General features: G+C 44.4%; 1 protein-coding gene across 1 annotated transcript; it reads left to right on the top strand.

Moving 5' to 3' along the window:
- Positions 1-2,694: 2,694 nt before the first annotated feature.
- Positions 2,695-5,659, top strand: LOC123451156 (B3 domain-containing protein Os03g0619600-like). Its single transcript, XM_045128161.1, has 5 exons — positions 2,695-2,819; positions 4,014-4,134; positions 4,229-4,679; positions 4,776-4,993; positions 5,221-5,659. Exons 2-5 carry the CDS (start codon positions 4,033-4,035, stop codon positions 5,476-5,478), a joined length of 1,029 nt encoding a protein of 342 aa, XP_044984096.1. The 5' UTR covers positions 2,695-2,819; positions 4,014-4,032; the 3' UTR covers positions 5,479-5,659.
- The last annotated feature ends 12,435 nt before the right edge of the window (positions 5,660-18,094 follow it).

Raw genomic sequence — 18,094 nt, 5'->3', positions numbered from 1 at the left:
CTCATGAGGTCATGTTTGAAAATGCATTTACGTCTTATCATGTCGAGTTACCCCTTGGCTATAAATAGCCACCCCCACAACCATTAGTTGGTTGGCTGCTCCGAGAGAGAAATTGACAAGTGTTATCTAGATAAAGCCTTCCTCTGAAGATTTTAAGAGAATCCTGAGTGACAAAAAACCCATACACCGAGAGCCTCAAAGTTATTTAGAATCACTGAAGGAATTGTCATATGTGGAACCGAGGATTGTTACCTTTGAAGACTGTATATTCCAGTCGGTTGGGCGTCATGGTCTAGAACATCCACGAATGATTGTGGTTTCTCGGGTGACCATTTCTGTGAAGGTTTCGAAAGCCTACCTTAAAGACTTACCACGAGTAAATGGGCGGAGTCTTAGTGACTTTAGCTCAAGGAGAACATGGTGAAGAATTAGTGTCTTCTGGATTCAATTCCGCGCCACTCCAACGTGACGTACAACTGTCACAACAATTGGAACTTGTTAAACATTTGTTGTGTCTTCATCAAGCTACTGGGTTCTGTTTCCTCAACCTTCATTTCATCATTTGCATCTTGTTGAAATTTCTCCCTGTGAGTTGAAGACTTTGACTTAAGACTTCCTTAATTTCATCAAATTCAGTTCTTTAGTCACTCTGCTTCCCTCCTTCTCATTCTGATTGCATACTACTCATTCCTTGCATATGCCTCATTTCACCATGATGACTTTGATGTTACTAGTTTTTCATGCACTTGAGTACTTTATCCGTTGTGTAGTATTTCATCACTCTGTATTTCTTCACTAAGTAATTCCTTAGTGATGAACTTGTATGAATCGCCCAATCCCCTCCTCTGGTCGATATAACGCACTTTCATGGTTGCGCCAAGATCCGGAACCCAAATATGTGGAGCCCTCGTCACCTGTCAACATGGACAACCATGACTTGGGAATGGTGTGGAGACGGTGGTCTAGACAACGCAAGAGCGAATAGGATCGAAAAGGGTGGGAGCGGAGAGGATCAGATAGTGGTATGGTGTGGATGGTGCTAGAGTCCTGCTTAAATAGGCGCGGTCATGCGAAGGGATGACGGGTTAACTTTAATGTGGCGCAATGTTCGGGGTAGGCTTCTCGATCGCCACATCGACATTGAAGCAGTGTTCCTGCTCGTCCAGTAGGATTGTTCTGACTGTCATCAATGTTGTGGAGCGACACTGGCCAGCATGAATGCACTACAACTGCTTCGCACAAGTGAGGGTTTTTGGGGGAAAGGGGTGGGACTGGGGTGTCGTATGTGTATGTGGCACCTGTCTAGATGCCAACAAAAAACCCTAGGTTTGCGGCCAATTTGCTGGATTTTAGACACACGGGCGATGAGGTGCCGCATCGGATGGCGAAGTATATCCAAACCGTTTGGTCTAACGAGTGTGGATTGTTTGAGTGTAAGCATTGAAGATGCCTTTAGTTCATTTGTATCCGTCCTTTGGGTTGATGCAGATTCACACATGATAATGTACTCTCTCTAATGAATCCATCCACAAGGATCGGCCACTCGCTTGCGATAAATGAAGAAACTAGATTTGTGCATGCGAATATCCTCTTCATCCTCTTGTCGGTGAATAGCCGATGGGTTCGCTCTTTTCAAGTGCTTCAAAGCGCATTGTCTTGAAAAACATGCTTCAGCCCATCTCGCCCGCCCCGCTCTGACGAACGGGAGGGCGACCACCGCCTCCACCAGATCTTTCTCCCCCACTCCACTCCAAAAGCTAGGCCGGCATCGATGGCAGCAGGACAACATTTTTCTCTTCCTCCTGGGTTTCCTAGCGCGGGGAAAAGAAAACGAAAAAGAAACACAAAACCAAGTCATATCTAATCAGAAGGGACGCCCCTTGTGGGCGTCACACGTAGGGCTCCCGAGAGAGATGGCCATTCCCTTGTTTTTCTCCTGATGAAGTATTTTGTTTTGGCGCTGCTTTTTTATTCTGAAAAGCATGGATTTTTTACATTCACAATTCACCTAAATTGTGCACAAATGTGGCTCCGAATTTGAATATTTTTTTCAGTCGTCTTTGCTCCAAAATCTGAAACAAAGACTTCCATGGATTTGCTTTTCTTTTTTCTTTCTAAAATGAAATCCTACACCCTTCCTCACATCGGCCGGACCGGCGCCAACTTTCTATCTGCAAACTTTTTGACCAAACCTCCCGCTTCTCCAAGACCCTGTTTGGATCCATGGGTTAGAGTTAGAGTTGGTTAGATTGGACAGAACTAACCCAAAACATCCAAACAAGAGGTTTAGAGTTGGTTAGATGCATGTAACCTACCAAAAAGAACTAACCGACCCAAGAGGTGCTTATTTGGGTTAGAGTTAGGTGGGACCGAGAAAAAGTAACTTTTCCCTCTATCTCCGCCACACCAAATTCTGATTAAAGCAGTCAAATGATTGAAAAAATGCATTTATTAATAATCTAACTATACCATCCAAATAACTTTTTGTTTAAAATTAGTACAGGGTTAGAATCTAACTCTAACCGAGTTAGAGTATCAAAGAGGAACACTACAAGTCTACAACCAGAGACTACTAGTACTACTGTAGACTCGTGATACAGTGCCAACCTTCCCGTGGCGTAGAATCTCATCAGAGCAGCAGAGACAATGAATGAGAGGGCAAATCAGACATCCTACAGGCCGTTCCGTTCGGTGGCTCCACCTGCTTCTCCCCTCCATCGGTCCATCCGCCTTCCCGTGGTATCCATTCTTGGTTCTGCAAGTTCCTGCATCACTTCAGCGTTGTGAGCATCGAGTACTCCCTTCCGGCCTGCATTGCAGTAAGTCCTTTGCTTTTGTTTGCTGCTTAGCCTTTTGTGTATCTCTTTCCTACATTTGCATTTTGCTTCTTTCCTCCAGTCCTTTTTGGTGGGCTCGGTGCTGCCGCTTAAACAATGGAAACTTTCAGATTTTCGACAGCGAGAAGCTATATATACAGGTTTCTTTGCAGGGGCTAGGCATTTTAGGCTCTTGTAAATTTTGCTTGACCTCTGGCTGGTTGTTCGGGCTTTGTTCCTTGATTCTATCTTAATATTACCACAAGCAGTCCTCCGCTCGCGGGTACGGTGCTTGATGGTGATGGTCATGATACCATTGCGTCAATGCACGGATCGTCGCCGGTGTCCATGGACATGGCGTCGTGTAAGCTCGTCTGGCCATGGGTCCAGGCTGGCTCGCCGGCCACCGTCGGCAGTTTTGGAGTTGTGTCCCCCAGTTCAGCGGGTATTGGGTTGGGGACACATGTATGCGTGTCTCCTATGGTAGAGGCGCCTGACCAGACTCTGGGACTGATGTCAGGCTAGGAATTGATGGTGTGTCATGCTCTTCCTACCGTGAATGGTGTGGTGTGATGTATGTGGCCGGTGGTATCTTGCGACAGGGATGCCGGGGCGGCGGCCCCGGATGGCATTCCCCACGGCTGCTCTTCGGCGGGCATCATTGCGGTTGTGGTGGCTTTCCTCCCAGGTTGTGACTTGTGAGGGCAACGGAGGGTGATGCGGCGGGTATATCAGACGTGCCCTGGGGCTGCGTCCTGATCCGGACCTCGGGGTCTAACATCACCGCGTGTCTCCTAATGGCCTCGTCGTGACACGGCTGAGTTGCTGAGCGAAAGCTCCGTGCTTCGACCACACCTGTGGGTGCCGTGCTTTTCTTTAAGGCGTATTTGTGGTTCTTCTCCCAATGACAGGGCTTCGGGTGAAGACCTTCGTTCGTGTGGACTTGAGAGTGACGACAGTCTGTGCCGCTCTCCCTCTTAAGGGCATTGTCGTGGAGCTTAGGTGTGCTAGGTCATTGCGTCGAGGTGTTTAGTTCGCCCGGTGCTTGTCACGGGTAGTGTAGTCGCATGCGTCTATGTGTGCCGGATATCTTAAGATCGGCTTTATAAAAGGGTTACCTCATCATCTTGTATATTTGGAGACGATAGCAAGATTTTGTTTCGCTGCCATTCATGATCTATGTTTTTCTGCTTACAGGGCATTAGTGGGCGGCGAGATGAGCAATTTCTGTGAGTGCTGCAACAGATACTGGACTCATTTGCATGGAAAGGTCAAGTGTTTCGTCACGCACATGGATAGACACTCCAGACATATCATGGTATGCTCAGTGCGCTGCCTTGATCATCGAATCAGTAGCAACAATACATGTTTTAAATTAATACTAATACTTCTAACGATTCACATTTTTGCAGGTCATACCAGAGAGCTTTGTGTACTATTTCGAGTGGAAGCTGTCAGGAACCATCGAACTAGAAGCCCCCAATGGTAATGTGTACGATGTCGGAATTACCGAGCGTAGGAATAAAACGGTACTCCGGTCTGGGTGGGAGGCATTTGTCGATGCCAATCATATAGTAAAAAGAGACTCGTTGATGTTCCGATACCGTGGAAATCGTCGGTTCGAAGTTGTGGTCTTTAATTCTAGTGGTTGTGAGAAAGTGGTGTCATGTACTGCTCGCATACAGAGCAATATCAATGATCAAGAACGAAGCACAAATTCTACAGACATTTCAACAGGTTTCAGTTATGGTAATAATCATTTGTTGGCACGGCGATCAGATGATTGCCAGACTGGAAGATCAGGCTATTGTCGAAAACGAGCAAGGAAAGATGCAATATCTTCTCGGTCAGAGGATTTGTCAGGTTAACTTTACAACTGACCTGTAACGTTTTATCCCGTTATATGCTACTCCCATTTTACTGCAGTTACCCACCCTTACTCGTGAAACTATTTTACAGAGAACAGTCTATGTGAGCATGAATCATCTGAATCCGAAGATATCGAACGTATTAGAATAAGACCCGAGCAAGATGATACACACCCATACATAATGACACGGTATGCCCGTCTAACGCAACTGCAGAAGAAGAAAGTTCTGAAGAAAGTTGAAGTCATTGCATCCGATCTGCACATCTATGTCGCAGTCATAACCAGGGCCAGTGTCCTCGGCTCCCTAGTAAGTCTAGTCGAGAATAATATTCTTCTATTTTGAGTTCACATTTATTCAGTTTTGGCTGTGTGCATCGCTTGATGCAGAAGCCGCGGGTAATCCTCCTGTTCGGAAAAAACCAGCCATAGTTGTTTCAGCAACAATCCAGTTGTTATCTACCACTCATCTACATAATTGCAAGGTTGTATTTTGTTCTAATATGCTGAGTATTCTGCGTGTATATGAACAAACAGACCTTTGCCACACAATACTGTGACACGTACCTTCGGAAGGGGAGCCGGAGCTTGGTGTTCCAGACAAAGGGGAAGAGACAGCAATGGCATGGTGAGTTGCACGACAACAATCGTGCCCTGAGGATAACTGGAGGCTGGACTTCTTTTGCGAAGGACAACAACCTGCGGAACTGGGACATCTGCCTCTTCGAGCTGATGAAAAACAATGGGGGACTGAAGAAGATGATGGTCTATATCATTCGTCGTGAGAGTTGCTAGTTTCACTCTCTTGAAAAGAGGCACAGAGGTCTCTCCTCTTTGTGCTGGCATTTTGTATGTAGCTGATGAGGATCTATCCTGCTTTTGTGATATGGAAGTAGAACTATGGGCATGGCCATTCTCTGGAGTGAGTAAGAAACCTATATCTGTAGTGGCTTTTTAAACAGATTATGATTTCTTATTTCAGCGGCAGCCTTATTTTGTGGCATGAAGTTTAAACTAGTTGTGTTGACGAAGTTTATATTAGGAAGCCGTTTAATTGTTTGTATCCTTACTACTGGAAAAGGGTTTATAGTTGAAGCCTAATAAGTGGCGGGCCCTCTGGGGCACCCACCACTGCTATTGTTCAGAAAGCGGGTGGTAGTATATGCCCGTCATAGGTAGGTTCCTTCAAAGTAGCCCGCTGACTCGACAGTGCAGTGACGGGCAGATTAGCGCCACCCACCATTGGCTCTCCCATACCTGTGACGGGTGGCTATATTCGCCCGCCACAATAATAGATTGGCAAACCGTGCTACCCCCATCCAAATTTTATTGAAGTTTGCGGGGCGGGCAACTATTTCCCGCCCGCCACGGTTGTGTTATGCTTCGCACCTGGTGAATCGTCACGCCCGCATCTATTTTTGGTTCCTCTCCCCCCTCACTTAGTCAGTCAGTCCCTCTTCTCCCCTCTCCCCTTTCGAGTCGTTGTGCACCTCGCCCGCTGTTGTCGACGTGCCTCCGACCCGCACCGTCGCTGGATCTGTTACTCGACCGATCCTTCTCTATGGCCGCCGTCGGATCTGCTCTTCGTCCGCCTTCGGCCCGCAACACCGCGAGATTTGCTCGGTGTCATCCGCCTCGACCGCCGGTGACCACCTCCGACTCGATCGACCGCCACCTCCATCCGCATCGACCGCCAGTTGTCGTCGTCCGCGTCGTCCACCACCGTCGTCATCTGCCCTGACCGACGCTACAGTCGACCATGTAATATTTTCATGTTCTTTCATGTTACCTTCTTTATTTGATAGAGAAATTTATAGACCTAGGATTAAAGGCAGGAACACAATGGATACTAGAAAAAAAAATGTGGTATTTTGTATATAATAGAACAAAATGTAATACCTTAATTGTGTCAGCAAAGATGAAATATTTAATCAAAGTGCTTTAGGATTGGTTAAGCTCTAAATATGACTTGAAAATGGGTGCCAACGTTTTCATGAAACGTTGATTAACTTCTGTTTCATCAAATTTCTGGTACTCAATATATTCAATATTAAGCAAAGATCATGCCAAATTTTCTTGTTCTTTCGTCTTACCTTCTTTGTTTGATAGAGAAATTTATAGACCTAGGATCAAAAGTAGTAACCCAATGGATAACAGAACAAAAAAATGCAATATTTTGTATGTAATAAAACAAAATGTAATACCTTAATAGTGTTGGCAAAGATGAAATCTAAATCAAGGTGCTTTAGGATCGGTTAGACTCTAAATATGACTTGAAAATGGGTGCTAACGTTTTGGTGAAACATTGATTAACTTTTGTTTCATCAAATTTCTTGTGATAGCCCGAGACCGACACTCCAGAAAATTCCTCTCTTTTTCGTTTTCGTCGTGTGATTATTTTTATTTGCACATCATCATCGCATCATGCGCATCATCCGCATTGCATCGGCACTCCGTTGCCGTCAGTTTTCAAAACTTGCATCCGTTATTAGTTGTCGGTTCTCTCCGTGTACGTTGTTGACTGTTTTGAGACCAACCACACTAGCACGCGCCCGCGACATCGTTTAAATCTTGTTTTTAAAACTGTGTGTAAAGTATTCTCAGATTGAGTCGAAACTAGGCGTGCGGTCTTATTTTTATATAGATAGGCCGCCTGCCATATTTCGTCGCAATCGGAGTCCATCTGGTACCCGAACAGTCGACCGTAGCTGCACCGTCTTTGGTTATTCGTCGGATATTTTTCGGTATTTTTAAATCACGTTGCAGGGTGCCCATTTTCCCTCTCTTCTCCGGCTAACCTACTCTACACAGCCACTTAGCCCATCCCCGCGTTCGAGACCGTCCGATTTAGATCGCGCGGTTGAAACCGGGGCGAAATTCTGCTAACCCTAGCATGTTTTATCTATAAATAGGCCCTCCCATGTCAATTTTGTGCCTAACCATAACCCTACCTCGGGATCCGCGCCAGCCAACCACCACAGCCGCTCCCACCTCCATAGTGCCGCTGCAGGTCCCGCGAGCCCGCGCGAGGCCCACCGAGCCCATCGCGTCGAGCCGCCTGCCCCTGCCCCGAAACGCAGCGCCGCCGCTCAGATCTGGACCGGGAGGGTTCCGATCTCCCGGGTCGAGCCTCCCATGGCTGCCTCACCGCCAGGTGCCTTCGCCGCCGGCCACGGGTGCCCCGCCGCTGGATCACGCCGCCATGCGCCTCCACGCCGGATCCGACAAGCTGTCAGATCTCGCCCCGCATGGAGCACCGCCGCCGTCATCACCTCGTGCCCTGCAGGTGCAAGAAATGGTCGAATCCGGCATTGTTGCACCCGGATCCACCGTCCCCGCCGTCTTTCCCTGCACCACACGCCTCTCGCCGGAGCGCGCCGCTATTGGCCTCCTGGCCATAGCCGTAACCTCGCCTCGCGTGGGAGACGTCAGCAGCTCCTCCCCGCTTGGAGCCCGCAGCCGCCCCGGCCCAGGCCACGCCTCGGCCTCCTCTTCTCCTTGGGCCATGGCCGGCTAAGGTGAGAGCCCCGAGTCCGCTATCCATCGCCCACGCGCAGCTTAGTTGATTAGCACATTCTCTGTTTAGGCCCGTTAGTCAATAAGGTCCGGTAGTATTTTTTTTATGATTTTTCGGATTTATTAATTTCAAGGATATTAGATACTTCAAACGCTCGTAGATATTAAACCATGCATCGGATCGCGACGTATTATATATGTAACTCGTGTAGTTTTTCAAGTAGAATAATATTCTGCATATTGCATGCATGTTTGGAGTGGTTTGACCTGCTGTTTGCCTAATTTTACGTGCTGTCTTAATATGTTAGATATTCCGTAGATTTTATGTGCGTGTCCGGATTGTTCAAATCCCGTAGATAAAATGTTCAGATTGTTTGTAAGGCTTTGCCATGTATTTTAGAGTAATTGTTTGCATTTTTGCATGTAGGTTCCGTCGCTAGTTTGCTATGTCGTGTTTAGGACATATTCTCGCATATATGTGTGGCGCTAGTTTATTTTTTGAACCCCACATATTATATATGTCTTCGGGGTAGAATAATCCATAGAATTTAACTCTTCATTTAGTTTTTCCTTCCGAGTAAGTTAGTGTGCATGATATTTTGCCATGTTGCCTTTTTTTTATTTTGTGGGATTTATTCCGTGCATGATATGAATGAGTTGTGAACTAGAGATATGCCCTTGGATATGCATGCTAGCCCCTGGTAATTTTGGTTGCAATAGAAATCCATATTTAGATTTGGAGATGCTGAAATATTTGTAAGTCTGAAATTTGTTATATTTCGTTGCTGTCTTGCCATGAGTTTTGCTAGTGATCTACAGCTCCTTTGAGGTTGGTACAATGTAGTTATTTGTAGTCCTTAAGATACTATAGCATGTTGTAAATTTTCATGCCATTCTCTGCCCTGTAGCATATCGTTTCGATGTTGTCAATATGCCTTCGGATCGAAAACTGCACTGTCAAAGTGTGATTTTCTCTAAGTTAGAAACTGTGTGCGAGATGTCATTTTGTGAGTTCTTTTCCTAGTGATCCATGCTTCCATGCTAGTTGTTTTTAGTAGGGTGTTGAAGTGCATCTTGACTACTATTGTCTTATTCCTTTTTTGAGCATTTAGATTTATGTAGCTTGTTGTTTTGGGTGTAGAAAATGCCATGTTGCTGTTTTTGGCAGATTATGACTATTTCTTGTGTAGCTTGTATTTGTTGAATCGTTGCTCCGTTTTGATCGTGCCCTATATGAAACTTGTTTAGAATCTTGTATAGGTTCATATTATCTTGTTGTTTGTATGTTTTGAGAGGCATGTGACTGTAATTGCATACATATTGCATTCATGCCATCATATCTTACGGTGAACATATCTTTTGAACCGTACTTCCGTTGGAGATGTTCCATATATGTAAATGGACTAGAACGACGTGTAGTTTCACGTGAACCACTTTATTTTTCTGTTTAAGAAATATTAAAACGTGTTAGTTCAGATCTGGACAGAATTATAAATTAACGTATGGGGTCATCTCGGAGATGCTATATGTCGTTTCCGGCCTCATTTAAAATGCCTAGGTAGGTAGTTTAATTATGCTACACCTCTTGCCATGTTAACAACATATAATATTGCCGTGTACCTAAACAAGAGTGAACTAAATAATTCATATGTGGAGTTTCGTCAATATGCAACTCGTTGCATATTGAGCTTCACTTAATGTGTAGTGTTTGATTGACTACCTTGCCATGTCATAGGTGCATAATTGATACCATTCATGCATCACATGTGTTGTGCATCGTGTGCTGAATATCGTGTGTTGATTCTTGTTTCCGCTTTTCTTCGTCTCGCTAGAGTTCCGCAAGCGTGTCGGAAAGTGACGATCTGTTCGACTACATCGGTTCGTCTGCTTCATGTAGTCATTCTTCTTCCAAGCGGGATCTCAGGCAAGATGAACATTTCCCTAGATACCATTACTATCATTGCCATGCTAGTTTTATAGTTTCTATCATTATGTCTCGCTGCCTACCACCTGTTAAATATCAGCCTCCCAACATTGACATGAAAACCTTCAACATGTTCACAACCTAGCAAACCACTGATTGGCTATGTTACCGCTTGCTTAACCATGTGTTATCGTTGTAAGTTGCAGGTGCAGTTGCTTCCATGTGATAACATGGCTTCCTTGTTATATCACCATATTAATTGCTATTTAATTTAATGCACTTATATACTTGGTAAAAGGTGGAAGGCTCGCCCTTTCTAGCATTGTGTTTTGTTCCACCTTTGCCCCCTTAGTTTTGGCTACTGGTGTTATGTTCCATAAATGAGCGTTCCTAACATGCTTGGGGTTGTTATGGGGACCCCCTAGATTCTCGTTTTAGGATAAAGCTCGTCTGGCAAGGCCCAACATTGGTACTATATTTGCCCAACATAATAACTTTGTTAATACTGAAAAACATAGGGAGTTAGCGCTACCTGAGGAGTAATTCAACATAATACAGGGAGGGACATTGCTGATGGTGCTGGTCCAAAACAGAGCCGTTTACGGGGCCAACCTGGGGCAACCCGGGTGATGTCTATCAGGCCACCGTACGCTGTGCTTATCTGTCGTGTCCTGAGAATGAGATAGCAGGTCCCATCGGGTTCGTTGACATGCCGGGTGGCCTTGCTGGACTTGTTTTACCTTTATCGAGCATCTTGTACGAGGGATTCCAAGGATGCTTTGAGCTAACTCGAGGTTGAGGTTTTCCAATAGGAACCGAGGAGATCACGAGTTTCCCAGATCGAGGTCATTTCGTCGGAGTGTGTGGTAGTTTGTGATGGAGTAGTTGGAGCACCACTGCAGGGTTAAATCTTTCGGAAAGTCGTGCCCGTGGTTATATGGCAACGTGGAAGCTTTGTTTAACATCCGGTTCTAGATAACTTGAAGTTAACTTAATTAAAATATGTCAACTGAGTGTGTAACCATGATTGTCTCTTTCGTGAGCTCCTTCTCCGATCGAGGACGCGGTGGGGTTATGTTGGACGTAAGTAGGTGTTGAGGGTCATTCATTTGATCATTAGTAGTTCACGTCCGCTGTGCGTAGATCTTCCAACCTCTTTATTCTTGTACTCGTAAGTTAGCCACTAAATAAATGCTTAGTCACTTGCTGCAGCCTCATCACTTAACCATACCTCAACCATTAAGCTTTTCTAGTCTTTATACCTTTGGAAATGAGATAGCTGAGTCCCCTATGGCTCACAGATTACTACAACACCAGTTGTAGGTACAGGTAAAGTGATTTTAAGACGTGAGCGCGATGATTGTTCATTTGGAGTTTCTTCTTCTTCTTCTTCGTCGATCTAGGATGGGTTTCAGGCTTGCAGCCTGGGATAGCAAGGATAGACGTCGTTATTTTGTCATTTGTTTTTCGTCCGTAGTCGGACCCTGCTCTTCTTCATGATGTTTATGTATTGTACTAATGTGACTCTGATGTAGCTTGTGGCGAGTGTAAGCCAATTCCATATACTCATATTTTCAGTACATGTACTTGTAATGATATCCATTCATGCAAAACGACGAGATGCGCTTCTATCCCTGTTGAGGCCGTCGTGCCAAAATAAGGATAGAGTCGCATATTGGGCGTTACAAGTTGGTATTAGAGTAGTAGCGACCTAGGAGCCCCCTTGATTGATCAAACCTGGCAGAGTCGACTCTAGTGAAAAACTACTTTGAGTCTAGTTATATATCAGAGAGTAGGATTCCTTTTTCTCCTCTTCTATGCTCTGGTGAGGAATCTTGACGTAATAATTTAAATTCTGCTCCTCTTCTCACTCAAAAAAATTCTAGGATCACGCAAATATTTTTGGAATCTATACGATGTCTATGTGACGGAGTTGTCTCTTGGTGCCTCCTGCCTGACTTGATTTCTTTCGGGGAGTTGAACTCCAGGGGATTCTCGAGCACATCATTATCATTCAGATTTCTTAGTATCTCAGGACGAAGGATGATTGAAATTGCTTCAATACTAGTAGTGGCGAGAGTAGTCCGGCTTCCCCATTACTGGTGAGATAGATCCGGATGTATCGCCATACTTTGTATTGTTGTGCTTACGAGGATCTGAGATAGACAAGTTTCTGAGATTCTGGTTATGTGTTGACGGATGGGATACACTGGACGGGTTAGTATAGGAGTTGAGTGATATTACTTCTTGTATCCGTGGGCCAGATTGCATGACCAGAAATTTCGGGAGTCCTTAGGTGGGAATTGAAGTACTTACTTATAGGACAATCTTCCAACAAATGCATGATGTTAGGTTGGGGTTCGACATCTAGTGGATACGTTTGTTCACGGTCGTTTTACAGTGGTTCTCGTTGTGTCTTAAAGAGCCTTGTAGCTTGGTACGACTCGAGGACGCTTCGTATGTCGTGTGCACTGTCTTGCACATGATGGCTACTGTAGGATAGAGCCCGTGCGAGCCTCATCCACGAAAATATCGAGCGGAATCTCTCTCATGAGTTTGTTTTGGCTAATTTGCAAGCCGCATCCTTTGTTTTGTTAGAATATGGTAATTCGAGTTCCTTCGATGTCAAATGGTGATTTCATATCTTTTCCAAGAGGTATTCTCATATTTTTATGGAATGCTAATTCTTTTGCTCAAATCAAATTGTCTTATCAATTCTTGTCAACCGGAGTTGTTATGTCTATTATTTTTCAACCGGTGCGCTCCTCCTCAAGTTATTCAATCTTCTTCAATATTTGCAAGATCAATCTCTCATTTCCTTCCGGAGTACATCTCATCTGTTCCAAGTTGTCTTTGTTTTTCCCCTCCCTCCCACCCTTTTCTTCAGTGATTAGATTATCATCCAAGTGTCTTCTTTTAATTGTTGCTTCGGTTATCTTTTTATTTTCTCTCTTATCCGGTGATTCTTTGTGAAGATTCTCACGAGTTTCTAGTTCATCATTTCTTCAATCTTGTTATCTTTTTCGGTGAATTCAATTCAGTTATCCGTGTTCATCATATCCTTTTTCATCTTTTAAATTCTTTCCTATGTTGGAAATTCTTATCAGCCTATCTTGTTTATTCATTCCTCTCTTTTCTATCCGAGTGTTGAAGATATCTCAGAAGTTCTTGTTTTAAATCCTTTCAATTATTTCAAGGGCCTCACCTCATCTAGTTTTCATTTGTACCGGTGCAATATCTCTCTTTCTGAGCAATATTTTCAATGGTGCTTTCTTTGAGTGGGCCGATAACCCACAGGCTTTTCCAAGGATCTTATCTGACTCTTGTAATCTTTCCGGTGCTCTCTAATTCTTCTCAACTATGACGTAAGTATGAATTTCATCAGTTATATTCCTTCTTCACGATCAATTTGAATTAATTCTCATATTTGGCTCAACCTTGCATATTCTTTATTCCGGAGTGTCTTAGTTATTCTTTGTGGTGTTCTCCTCATCATTTTCAGTTTGGAAGACTGAAGGAGTGTTTCTCTCAAATCTTGGTCCATTCTCTTGAAGATTCATCATTTCAGCTTTGTGGCATCATCTTGAATTGTTCCCAATCATGAGAATCTCTTCTTGCTATTCGGTGCTTTTCTGAGTTGTTTTCATTCTTGATCCTCCGAAGGCCATCATTTCAGAAGATTTCTTCGTTCTCAGCTTTCACCTTTCGTTCTCAAATTATTCTCAATTGTTGTCTCTTTGTTCGTATCTTTATTATTCTAGTGCCTTGTTCAAGTTGTCTATTAGGCGGCTCAAGATCTCTTCTTTCCCAAGGTGTTATTCAAGATTCTTGTGGTAGTAGTTGTCATTTTGTTCTTCGTTCCTTCTTGCCAAGATCTAGTTCTATTCTTGTAACGGAGGCTTTGTGATGTTGCTCTCTTCAATCTATCATTTTGTATTTTCAAGATCATATTGTTCCCTTGCTTACCACTTTAGTTGTTTGTTGTAAATCTTGTCTAGTTCTTCTATCTTATCTAATTTTGTCCTCTTTTCCTGTCGAAGTGCTGCCAAAATTTTGTTTGAATTCTTGGTTGCTCCTCATATCATTCTTCATCTCTTTGTAACCTTCAAGGATCATTGGTTTCACTCGTTTGTCAAAGAAGCAATTAAGTTTTACCTCTCGTTCTTTCTCTTCCTCTTCCCCTTTCATTCTTGGATCTCGGGTCGAGATCCTCTTGTAGTGTAAGAGAGTTGTGACAGCCCGAGACCGACTCTCCAGAAGATTCCCCTCTTTTCCGTTTTCGTCGTGTGATTATTTTTATTTGCCTCATCATCATCACATCATGCGCATCATCCCCATTGCATTGGCACTCCGTTGCCGCCAGTTTTCAAAACCTGCATCTGTTATCAGTTGCCGGTTCTCTCCGTGTACGTCATTGACCGTTTTGAGACCAACCACACTCGCACGCGCCTGCGACATCGTTTAAATCTTGTTTTTAAAATGTGTAAAGTATTCTTGGATTGAGTTGAAACTTGGCGTGCGGTCCTATTTCTATATAGGTAGGCCGCCTGCCAAATTTCGTCGCAATCGGAGTCCGTCTGGTACCCGAACGGTCGACCGTAGCGGCACCGTCTTTGGTTATTCGTCGGACGTTTTTCGGTATTTTTAAATCACGTTGTCGGGTGCCTGTTTTCCCTCTCTTCTCCGGCTAGCCTACTCTATACACCCACTTAGCCGGTCCCCGCGTTCGAGACCGTCCGATTTAGATCGCGCGGTAGAAACCGAGGCGAAATTCTGCTAACCCTAGCCCGTTTTATCAATAAATAGGCCCTCCCATGTCAATTTTGTGCCTATCCCTATCCCTACCTCGGGATCCGCGCCACCCGACAGCCACAGCCGCTCCCACCTCCACAGTGTCGCCGCCGGACCCGTGAGCCTGCGAGAGGCCCGCCGAGCCCATCGCGTCGAGCCGCCTACCCCTGCCCCGAAACGCAGCGCCGCCGCTCAGATCTGGACCGGGAGGGTCCCGATCTCCCCAGGCGAGCCTCCCATGGCTGCCTCGCCGTAAGATACCTTCCTCGCCGGGAACCAGTGCCCGCCGCCGGATCACGCCACCGTGCCCCGCCGCCATGCGCCTCCACACCGGATCCGACGAGCTGCCGGATCTCGCCCCGCATGGAGCAGAGTCGCCGTCATCACCTCGTGGCCTGTAGCTGCAAGAAATGGTCGAATCCGGCCTTGCTGCACCCGGATCCGTCGTCCCCACCGCTGTTCCCTGCACCAGACGCCTCTCGCCGGAGCATGCCGCTTTCGGCCTCCTGGCCGTAGTCGCGACCTCGCCTCGCGTGGGAGACGACCGCAGCTCCTCCCCGCTTGGGCCCCGCAGCCGCCCCGGCCCAGACCACGCCTCAGCCTCCTCTTCTCCTTGGGCCATGGCCCGCTAAGGTGAGAACCCCGAGTCCCCTATCCATCACCCCGGCGCAGCTTAGTTGATTAGCGCATGCTTTGTTTAGGCCCGTTAGGCAATAAGGTTCGATAGTATTTTTGAAAGATTTTTCGGATTTATTAATTTCAGGGATATTAGATACTTCAAACGCCCGTAAATATTAAACCGTGCATCCGATCGCAACGTATTATGTATGTAACTCGTGTAGTTTTTCGCGAAGAATAATATTTTGCATCTTGCATGCATGTTTGGAGTGGTTTGACCCGCTGTTTGCCTAGTTTTGCATGTTGTCCTAATATGTTTTATATTCCATAGATTTTTTGTGCATGTCCGGATTGTTCAAATCCCGTAGATAAAATGTTCATGTTGTTTGTAAGGATTTGCCGTGTATTTTATAATAGTTGTTTGCATTTTTGCATATACGTTCCCTCGCTAGTTTGCTATGTTGTGTTTAGGACATACTCTCGCATGTATGTGTGGCGCTAGTTTATTTTTCGAACCCCACATATTATATATGTTTTGGCGGTAGAAAAATTCATAGAATTTAACTCTTCATTTAGTTTTGCCTTCTGAGTAAGTTTGTGTGCATGATATTTTTCCATGTTGACCTTTTGTTTATTTTGTGGGATTTAATCCGTTCATGATATGAATGAGTTGTGAACTAGAGATATGCCCTTGGATATGCATGCTAGCCCCTGGTAATTTTGGTTGCAATAGAAATCCATGTTTAGGTGTTGTTTTCTTGTTGTCAACATGCTAGAAAATAGTGCTGATTTGGAGATCCTGAAATATTTCTAAGTCTGAAATCTATTGTATTTTGTTGTTGTGTTGCCATGAGTTTTCCTAGTGATCTACAACTCCTTTGAGGTTGGTGCAATGTAGTTATTTGTAGTCCTTAAGAATCTCTAGCATGATGTAAATTTTCATGCCATTGTATGCCATGTAGCATATAGTTTTGTTGTTGTCAATATGCCTTCAGATCGAAAACTGCACTGTCAAAGTGTGATTTTCTCCTAGTCTGAAACTGTGTGTGAGATGCCATTTTGTGAGTTCTTTTCCTAGTGATCCATGATTCCATGCTAGTTATTTTTAGTAGGGTGTTGAAGTGCATCTTGACTACTACTGTCTCATGCCTTGTTTGAGCATTTTAGATTTATGTAGCTTGTTGTTTTGGGTGTAGAAAATGCCATGTTGCTGTTTTTGGCAGATTATGACTATTTCTTGTGTAGCTTGTATTTGTTGAACCGATGCTCCGTTTTGATCGTGTCCTATATGAAACTTGTTTAGAATCTTGTGTAGGTTCATATTATCTTGTTATTTGTATGTTTTGGGATGGTTATGACTGTCATTGCATACATATTGCATTCATGCCATCATATCTTGCGGTGATCATATGTTTTGAACCGTAGTTCCTTTGGAGATGTTCATATATGTAAATGGACTAGAACGACGTGTATTTTCACGTGAACCGCTTTATTTTGCTGTTTAAAAAATATTAAAACGTGTTAGTTCAGATCTGGACAGAATTATAAATTAATGTACGGGGTCATCCCGGAGATGCTATATGTCGTTTCCGGCCTCATTTAAAATGCCTAGGTAGGTAGTTTAATTACGCTACATCTCTTGCCATGTATAACAACTTATAATATTGCCGTGTACCTAAACAAGAGTGAACTAAATAATTCGTATGTGGAGTTTCGTCAATATGCAACTCGTTGCATATTGAGCTTCACTAAATGTGTAGTGTTTGATTGACTGAATTGCCATGTCATACGTGCATAATTGATACCGTTCATGCATCACATGTGTTGTGCATCGTATGATGAATATCGTGTGTTGATTCTTGTTTCCGGTTTGCGTCGTCTCGCTAGAGTTCCGCAAGCGTGTCGGAAAGTGAGGATCCGTTCGACTGCATTAGTTCGTCTGCTTCACGGAGTCATTCTTCTGCCTAGTGGGATCTCAGGCAAGATGAACATTTCCCTAGATAACATTACTATCATTGCCATGCTAGTTTTATAGTTTCTATCTTTATGTCTCGCTGCCTACCACCTGTTAAATATCAGCCTCCCAACATTGACATGAAAACCTTCAACATGTTCACAACCTAGCAAACCACTGATTGGCTATGTTACCGCTTGCTTAACCATGTGTTAGCGTTGCTAGTTGCAGGTGCAGTTGCTTCCATGTGATAACAGGGGTTCCTTGTTATATCACCATAGTAATTGCTATTTAATTTAATGCACATATATACTTGGTAAAAGGTGGAAGGCTCGGCCTTTCTACCATGGTGTTTTGTTCCACCTTTGCCCCCTTAGTTTCGGCTACTGGTGTTATGTTCCATAAATGAGCGTTCCTAACATGCTTGGGCCTTTTATGGGGACCCCCTAGATTCTCGTTTTAGGATAAAGCTCGTCTGGCAAGGCACAACATTGGTACTATATTTTCCCAACATAATAACTTTGTTAATACTGAAAAACATAGGGAGTTAGCGCTACCCGAGGAATAATTCAACATAATACATGGAGGGCCAGTGCTAATGGTGCTGG

The sequence above is a fragment of the Hordeum vulgare genome, chromosome 4H, assembly GCF_904849725.1.
Source record: "Hordeum vulgare subsp. vulgare chromosome 4H, MorexV3_pseudomolecules_assembly, whole genome shotgun sequence".
NCBI classification, from domain to species: domain Eukaryota; kingdom Viridiplantae; phylum Streptophyta; class Magnoliopsida; order Poales; family Poaceae; genus Hordeum; species Hordeum vulgare.
The sequence above is the reverse complement of the archived record's forward strand: the minus strand, read 5'-3'. Positions and strand labels throughout refer to the sequence as shown.